The 9,440-nt window shown below is 45.2% G+C and overlaps 1 protein-coding gene across 1 annotated transcript in view; it reads right to left on the reverse strand.

Annotated features, from left to right (window-relative positions):
- Positions 1-520: 520 nt before the first annotated feature.
- The window catches only part of LOC109463977 (replication factor C subunit 4-like), a 15,251-nt gene continuing 6,331 nt past the window's right edge, over positions 521-9,440 (reverse strand). The window contains exons 9-14 of the mRNA XM_019760896.1: positions 5,243-5,363; positions 4,374-4,499; positions 3,654-3,734; positions 2,762-2,806; positions 1,945-2,016; positions 521-915 (exon numbers count right to left, since the gene is read on the reverse strand). Coding sequence (XP_019616455.1) covers positions 817-915; positions 1,945-2,016; positions 2,762-2,806; positions 3,654-3,734; positions 4,374-4,499; positions 5,243-5,363 — 544 coding nt within the window. The 3' untranslated portion in view covers positions 521-816. The remainder of the gene's footprint in view (positions 916-1,944; positions 2,017-2,761; positions 2,807-3,653; positions 3,735-4,373; positions 4,500-5,242; positions 5,364-9,440) is intronic.

Below are 9,440 nucleotides of genomic sequence, written 5' to 3' on the forward strand. Positions count from 1 at the left end.
AGGAACCTGCAATTCAGCCAAGAGGCTGTGAGAGATTCTTATTTTGAATAAACCATTCATTCATTCACTCATTAATATTCAAAACCTTCTCCTGAACACCAGATGACCAAAGCTGGATGAAGTTCTGGAGCAGTCTGACCAGATTTAGACTAGGGATGCCCCTCGGATAGGACATTAAATGGAGGACCTGTGTTTGGGGAGAGCCACATGCCACACACGTTAAAGAACCCACCACACCTCGAGAACAAGTAGGGGCATGCCCCGGTGTGCGATGGTACAAACACTACTGTATGGAGTTGGTGATTCACTTCAAATCACCCGGACGGAGGCCTGGTGATCCTGTTTCATATCAGCTACATGGTGATTTGCATCATCACCCGGACGGACGCCTGGTGAACCCCATCTTGTACTAAGCTAATGAAAGGTTATATCACCTTGTAAGGGGCGGTATAACCCCGACCTATATGATTGACCAATGATGACATTTGTGCAATAAAGTTATCATATACGACAACCCAAACAAGGAGTGCTCTCTCTTTTTATTACAAGAAGGAATGTCACAAAACATTTTGGAAAACAAGGAGAACATGTATATTTGTATTCACAAAGTCTGGTCTATCCCTTCTGCATAAATCTTACCAAGAAGAATTCAGCCTATAAAAAGGGAAGAGTTCTTATTGATACATGTATTACATAAAGGTTGCTATGGTGATAGATGTGTCAGTTGCTATGGCGATAGATGTGTCAGTTGCTATGGTGATAGATGTGTCAGTTGCTATGGTGATAGATGTGTCAGTTGCTATGGCGATAGCTGTGTCAGTTGCCGGGGTGACAGAACTGCTGCATCATGACGGAGGTCAGGTCCATCAGCTGGAGAAACTCGTCCCCTCCGTCTGCAAGCCGCTGGTCACAAATCTGACAAGGAACGGGTTAGAAATAACAATGATTCGCATGGAAGTTTATCTGTTATGAAAGTACAATGCTGAACTTCATATTCCAACACAAAGGGTACACAAGGATCAAAGTTGCAACAACCACTGTCAAAAGTATATCTCGGCTTTGGAACAGTACTAGTCTACCAAGACACATCACCGACTCTCCCACACTCAGTCAATTCAAGGCTCACTGCAGGAACCACCTTTTGGCCTGATTCTTTTACACTTGAATTTAGCTTTTACCCAAAGTCTCCCATCCATTTCAATTAGTATCTCCACTTTTTTCACATATTGCTGCCAGGTAGGAATGTCTTGATTTTCTTATATTACTACTATGTAAAAATGTTAGCCTTTCTAGGGGAAATTTGGTATGGGGAGGAAGAATGGATGAAATGTGCTGTATTTCCTCTTGAGCAAATGTCGGCCTTTCTAGTGTATTATAGCACTGTATTTTGTAAGCAGTTACGATATGTTATGTTTATTTCAGGTCTTGTATTTATAGTAGATTTCTTTATTTAATGTTTGTCTCCACGTTTGTATTTGTGGATTATCTGATACCAGTCACCACTGCCTTGATAGCCTGTGTATTGATCTGTTGTCATTGCCAATAAGGAAAGAAAGAAAGAAAGTAAAACCAGTAGAGTTAAGGTTAGAGACATGTGACCTTATTCATGTGAGGCTTTGAGCACATCGGCAGAACGTACTGCACCTGTGCGAAACCCGTAGTGTATTATAGATAGCACTTCGGTAGAATGTCTCATATAAGGTCGTATTCGCGCATATAAGGTTAACATCTTGTCCGTAGTTTCCAAATGTTATGTTGGAAAAGATATCCTCTGCAACAGGCAAAATTCTGATGCAACGTTGACCAAAAATCCACCGCAAAGCGTGAAAATTTGGGGTTCTGCGCAGGCGCAGTACGTTCTGCCGACGCGCTGAGGCTTTGTGGGTACTAACTAAAGCACAGCTGAATCATGGTACATGTAATTTGTAAGGGTTCTTGACTTACTGCGATTTTTTCAGCAATGACTGACTTCTGCTTGTCTGTTAGGTTTTCTCTGGGCAATACTTCATCATGGATCTGAAAAAAAACACTGCAAATTACTTTAAAATCTGTATAGTCATCTGCTACTTTACAGAAGAAATCAGATATTTTAATGCTCAAGGAAGTATTTTTGAGAATTTATTGGTGCAACCAAAGAGATGGTCTAATGCACTTTCAATTGGCTTAGTAGCTTAAAGTGGGTGGAGCCATCACTTCCTCCCAGCATGCTAGCCATCATTTCCTTACAACTTGATCTTTATGTCAATCTACAGTAACCTTATTAGTTTATTGCATTCCTTTGCCTACTAACACAAGCAAACAGTATCGCACCTACAATGTAAACAATACCGCTGTAAAAAGGGTTAAGGTAGTCTCATAGCCTTTATGTGAGGCCAGTAGGGACAGTGGGTTGTTAATTGACTCATCATCATCAATATCATCATTGGCAGTCCAGTCTCGGAAGACTATCTTGTCGCCACCCTGGGAGTGCATCGTCTACTGTGGCTGTAAAGTCCGATTAATTGACTAGTACTAGTATATTTAGTGCATAGTATTGGAAGGCAGAACCCATCCCTCTCCTTTCACTGCCTTTTACCTCCCCAACCAAAGTTAGGGACCCATTTCACACCTGGGTTAAGTGAGTTAAAATTGCCAAGGCCAGAATTGATCTGTAACATGGCAGGATTTAAACCTGTTGATTACCTGTTGGTTCTGAGCCTATTCCACACTACCTCACCCCTGGACCTAGAAGAAAACATACCAGGCTGTGTGCCATTCTCACCTGCAAGATGACCTGTCCTGCTGAGTAACCTTCTGCTTTCAGATCCTGTATAGTGAGAATAAAGAAATGAAAAAAAAAGCAAGAAAATCATAATTATGTTTCACAAGTATAACAAATACAATAAAAGATGTCAGACGTGAAATGTACGCAATTCTTGGCTTCTTGTCACTTTTAAATGAATAATGCTCACCAAACAACCAAAGGCTTTGTACGATAAAATCACATTCAAATCTGAGATTCACAAGTACTGAACACACTCAACCAGTACAAACAAAATCAGACTACCAAAACCAAAATCCAACTCTCAGAAAAGGCGCTTCCTGTACAGAATGTCACAATTGTGGACCAATGCAGGCGGCAACTAGCAAAGTACAATTGGACTGTAAATAGTGTATTTAAGGGATTGTGTTATGTTTGCTACATTGTACATACTGTTAACTATGTAATGTTTTTGTACATTCCTCTTCAATTATGAAGTAATGTGTAGACCACAGGAAGAATAGCCTCTTATGAGGCTAATTGTGGTTCTAAATAAAACTCAAACTCAAACTCCTGACTGATTTTTTCAATGTTGATCTCCAATATTCCTGCTGCCTTCAGCAGGATTCTGAAGCCTTTGGCCTTCTGTTATTTTGCCTGTCAATCTTCCACCTACCCACTTGGGGTCAACCTACTTTGGCTGGACAGATACACAAATGGACAGCTCAGCCACCCAAAATGATACTTCTGTACCCAAAAGTAAATCTTATGACTGTACATGTATTTTAGCTTCCTAAGAGTAACACCAAACCATCTTTTAATGGTTTGAACTGGTTTAAATTCTTCAAGACGATATTGCTGCAATGACTGTGCACTACTGTACCTTAATGTCTGAAAGAAATCTAGAACTTACCTTGACAGATTTCTCAAGTTTTTCGTAAGAGTCAGAGTAGCAGGTCTGGATCAGCTGTGTGATCATGTCCTTTGGGATGACCTGTTGGGGTCAATATTATTTCAGGTCATGGGTTGGCTTTAGGAAGGGCATCCAGCCGTAAAAATCTTGCTCCAAAAAAAGACTTGCATTTGATGCAAGCAAGTCTAACCCCCGTTTCGGGGAAAAATGACGTTAAAATTGGATTTAAAAAAAAGTTAATTTTTAACATATTTGTGACGTACGGGTTAAGGAAAATGAACATGTTTATGGAACATAATCTTCACAGTGGCGGCAAGTGCAGGGAGAGGATGAAAGACCAATGATTTAACAATGTTGATGACAAGTTCACGGTACAGAAGTGGCTGTGAAGACTGAATATAAAAGTACTGTGAAGAAAGCAGGAACTAGAAAGGAAACATTTTTAAAACAAATACATGTGTACATTATGTTTACCTTCACATGGTCTAGCCCAACAAAATACTGCTCTGTTTATTCTTACTATAATACATCCAACTTGTTATACATGTATATAGAATAATAATGTTATCCAACACCAGAGGGTGTCTTATACTGCAGCAGTTACCATGGTGACAGCCGTCTGGTCCAGGTCATTGACCTTAATATGTGTTTGGAGAAGAAAAAAATGACCAAATATGTTTTCCCCTTGTGAAGCTGGGTAAACAAAATTACAGTACTCACCCCAGTGATCTCCAGAATGTCCTTCTCTGTGACAGCATCCTCCCCCTTCAGTCTGTGAGCACTCTGCAGGTATGTGATGGCTTTCCTCAGGTCTCCTTCACTGGTGTCTATCAGGGCAGTTATAGCCTGGGAGGAGGACAAGAAGACACAATCCGTTACATTGATAAAATAATATGTTGTTGACTTGTTTAAGATTTGATCCACTCACACCAGGGTGGATCACAGGTCTTTAATTTTTGGCGACGCCTCAGAGGGGAGCCTATTGGTACAATATTGTGTGCAGTTTGCAAGAATTCAAGGAATTGTACAGGAATTTTATCCACAGGCATGGAATGTCCACAGGAATGTCTCATAGCTCTGGAGTTTTGCTGACACACATCTATGCCCACAGTCCTACTTAGTGAAATTCCTGGAAACCCTTGGGACATTGTAGATGCTCATTTACTATACGCTAAGGAGAGATTTTGAGTGAATATATGTCATATGTTGCCAAAAAAGTAAAAAAAAAAGGATTGGAAAACGATTACTAATGTCATAGAATGCCGCAATCAATTCAGGAAAAGAAGAAAATGTGAAGAAATGAAAATGAAGAGTCTATTATTATTCGCCATGCCGTACTCTGTGTGTTTACATTTGTTCAACCTTTATGACCACATAGATTTAATAATGAAGTAACCTTTTTTTGCCAAACTTTTTTTTTCATTCGCATGCTCGCATCAGTTTCGTGGTTCCCAGAGGATGTCATCCATATAATCAAACTAACATGGCCTTACTTACTTACAAAATCATCACCAGTTCTGACTTAACATGAAGACGACAAAAGGCAGGACAAAATCAAATCTGTATCAGCTGCTGTTGACTAACTCTACCTTGTCCTCAGCATTGACCTTCTCCGCCTCGGCGATGTGCTTGAGTCTTGCCTGCAGGATGTCGGATGACAGAGGCTTGAAGCGGAACTTTGAACATCTGGAGGCCAACGGCTCAATAATTCTGCAGAAAAAAACAACCAGAAACATATCAAAACTAGAAAGGTAACATTTGCAAAGCAAATGCATAATGTTTAAGTTCACATATGGTCTGCTCTGTTAATTCTTACTCAAACACATTCATATATATGGTGCCAGGAGTCTAAATCCCTCCTGCTATAAAATTGCGACATGATATAACCCAAAACTAGTTACCATGGTGACAGACATCTGGTTCAGGTCATTGACCTTATTGGTTTGGAGAAGAAGAGGAAACAGAGCAAAAACAATTATATGCTTTCTTTGGGTAAACATAAAGACATCAGAGATTTCTGGCTTCCAGTTTGTTGGTTTTATTAGGATCTTTATTAGTGCCACATAAATTTCATACTGTGTCTTTCTAGAGTCTACCAGGGTGATGATGTAAATCACTGTGTTGTTAATATGCGACGTGAGTTTGCTAGGCCTCCATCAGGGTGATTTTTAGTGAATTACTATTGTAAGTTCCGTATACTTAGCAGACAAGGAGGCCAGACGATGAGTAGTGTGGAGCTGAATCTATTCTGCTGTAGACAATACACAGCTTTCCATGTGCTCTAGTTCACCTCTGACCCCGGGTTGGCCCATACCATTCCAACCCGGGGGTGTTCTATTTCAGCTACTTACACTCTTCCCCCCTTACATGAAGAAAACTTCTCCTGAAGTAAACAGCTTATAATACTGTATATAGGTTAACATAACAAAATGCAACAATAGTAATGGAAAACGGTCCGTATCAGTTAACGAATGAAACAGTAGTAACGTTACAATTATAGATTCTACTGAATAAAGCTGAAGTCTATAGATCCATAAAGCTGATCCTGCTAGGTGTCAGGAGACACGGAACGAACACTAGTACATAGTGATAGACATCAGCAAGTATTACCGTAGGCTATAAATACGCAATGTTGCTTGACATCTAAGTAACAGGAAGGCATAAGAAAAGAGTACAAATAATGTTTGCTCCTAGCGAGCTTCTTATATGCCACATGTACTTTCTACTCATGTAGTCCTGTTCAACAGTCCTGTACATGTTTATCAGTCCGCACTGTACAGCATTATCAGTCCACATCAAAGTCGTTGTATCGCAACGGCGGCCGCACTGCACGACCAGACCTCGTGCTTTGTTGAGCTGGATGGCTTCGCGGTTGCGCGTGTACAGGGGGTGCGTCATTGACGGGCTGAGCTGTATTCTCTGGAAGCGGTCTGTTGGCGGGCTGAGCTGCATTCTCAGGAGGCGTGTGGCACTGCTTCAGTCTATTGTAATGGACGACCTGAGTTTTGTGATTGGTTTCATTCTCGATGCAGTGTTTAAACCCGACTGCCGCACATCCCTGACCACATATGGTCCCTTCCACTGAGGCTGGAGTTTCTTTCGCTGCTTCGTCGGATCGTGTAGCCACACTCGGTCACCAACTGCATACGGCTTGTAGCAAACGGTGCGATCGTACGCCGCTTTTTGTCGGTCACTCGCTTGCCGTGTGTTTTGTGTCACGTGGGCGAAGGCGGCGCGGAGGCTGCTTTTCAGGCTTCTGGCGTACGACGTGGTCGAATTCGTAGCTGATGTGGCATGTGGTGTCGTGTCGAAGATCACGTCAGCGGGCAGATTTGCTTCCCTCCCATGTACAAGGTAGAAGGGAGTGTAGCCAGTAGATGCATGTATGGACGTATTGTACGCCAATAATATGTGCGGCAGGTGGTCGTCCCAGTCGTCGCCGGTAGACGAAACATACTTGGAGAGCATGGACTTTAACGTTTTATTAAAACATTCCACGAGTCCGTCCCCTTGGGGGTGATACGGTGTTGTACGGCTTCTGGCAATACCGAGCGTCGTGTACAGCTCTCTCATTGTCTCCGCCTCGAATTGTCGACCTTGGTCCGAGTGTAGGGACCGGGGTACTCCATGTTCCCGGATGTAGTGTGTAAAGAGCACTTGTGCTACAGTGGCGGCATCCTGTCGCGCCAAGGGATAGGCGTTTGTATACTTGGTGAAGAAGTCTTGTACCACTAGACAGTATCTGTTACCCTTTTTCGACACAGGGAGTTCTGTTAAGTCCATGGCAACCTTCTCGAAGGGCTGGCTGACCTTTATGGGTTGCATGGGCGCTCGGGCGGAGGGTGTTGGTGTGGCACGGGTGGCGCACTTGGTACAGGAACGGCACCAACGCTTTACTTCCTGGGTCATCCCCGGCCAGTAGAACCTGATATAGACCCGTTGGAGCGTCTTTGTAGGACCCAGGTGGCCGGAACAGGGACCGTTGTGAAGTTGTTGGAGTACTGTCGGGATGAGTGGTTTGGGTAATACTCGTTGGTGGAGGATACGACAGCGAGCGTTCGGTCGCCAGCGGCGACAAAGCAGTCCATCAGTCACTCGTAAGGTGGAGAACTGGTGCCATAGGGCCTTCAGAAAACGGCCACGAGTATGGACAGCAGCATACGGCGGTCGTCGTCCGCGTTGTTTCCAGCGGAGCACCTCAGCGATGTCAGGGTCTGCTCGTTGGGCCTGTTGCAGGGTGGACAGGGTGAGAGAGTCCGGAGCAGCCTGTGGTTGGTCCACAGCATTGACGGAGGAATCGCTAGTGGCTGGGGTCGTCGACAAGGGTGCTGGTTTTGCTGAGTCCTTGGCCGCAGTGTCAGTAAGTGGCTGTTGTGCAGCATGTTGCGATGCAGGGGTTGGCCGTGGTGGTGCCACAGCCGTAGCCTCGGGCTGTCCTGCGTTGGCTGTCCTCCCCGGTGTTGGTCGTCGAGACATGGCGTCAGCGTTGTTGTGAGACTTGCCGGCCCGATACGTGATGGTGAAGTCATATGTGGACAATTCAATCGCCCATCTGGCACGTCGGCCGGTCGGGTCAGTGGAGATAAGGTTGGGGCTGAGGCCGATCAGGGGCTTGTGGTCAGTGACAACTGAGAACGACTGTCCCGCCAAGTAGGAATGGTAATGGCGGATGCTCCAGACCACGGCAAATAGCTCTCGATCATATGTGAACCAGTTTCGTTCCTACTTGGTCAATGTTTTGCTTGCATACTAGATGACACGTTCACCAGACTCGCCCGGTTGTGTCAAGACGGCCCCGATAGCAGAGTTGGACGCGTCCGTGTATAGGATCAAGGGAGCAGTGAAGTCCGGGTATGCCAGCACAGGTGGGGCCACCAAGGCAGCCCGCAGGGTTTCAAACGCTGTCTGGCATGCGTCATCCCAGACAAAAGCAACGTGTTTCCTTGTCAGGGCTATCAGGGGGTCTGCGATGCGAGCAAAGTTCTGTATGAATTTGCGGTAGTACGATGCCAGGCCCAGGAAAGCTCTGACTTCAGCCGTTGACGTTGGCGTTGGCCACTGCTGGACTTTCTCTGTGTTGGTCGGGTCAGGCTGAATCCCTGCCTGGGAAACAATGTGGCCGAGGAAACGAACCCGCGGCTGGGCGAACTGGCACTTCTTGGCATTCAGTTTGAGATTGGCGGCACGGAAGCGTCGGAAGACCTCTTCCAAGGTGGTCAGGTGTTCCGAAAATGTCCGCGAGAAGACAATGACATCGTCCAGGTAAGCCAAACACGTCTGCCAGTCTAAGCCAGCGAGAAGCAGTTCCATGAGGCGCTGGAAAGTGGACGGCGCGTTGGTGAGGCCGAACGGCATGACCTTGAACTGGTACAGACCGCGTCCAGTGGTAAAGGCGGTCTTCTCACGGTCGTCGGGATCGATGTTCACCTGCCAATAGCCGGACGTCAGGTCAAGGGTTGTGAAGAAGGCGGACCCGGCCAACGCATCGAGGACGACATCAGTACGTGGGAGGGGATGGGCGTCCTTGACCGTTGCTTGATGTAGTTTGCGGTAGTCAACGCAGAACCGAAATGAGCCATCTTTCTTCCGAGCCAGTACTACTGGAGAGGCCCAGGGGCTTTGGCTTGGTTCTATGACGTCGTCCGCCAGCATGGTGTCCACCTGTCGATGAATTTCTGCCTGACGGTGGAGAGGTGTGCGGTGTGGTCTCTGTTTGATGGGCGGACAATCGCCCGTGTGAATGCGGTGAGAGGTGAGATTAGTCCGGCCCCTGTCTCTCGAGCCGGT

Source organism: Branchiostoma belcheri, unplaced genomic scaffold, assembly GCF_001625305.1.
Source record: "Branchiostoma belcheri isolate BF01 breed outbred unplaced genomic scaffold, Haploidv18h27 scaffold13, whole genome shotgun sequence".
NCBI classification, from domain to species: domain Eukaryota; kingdom Metazoa; phylum Chordata; class Leptocardii; order Amphioxiformes; family Branchiostomatidae; genus Branchiostoma; species Branchiostoma belcheri.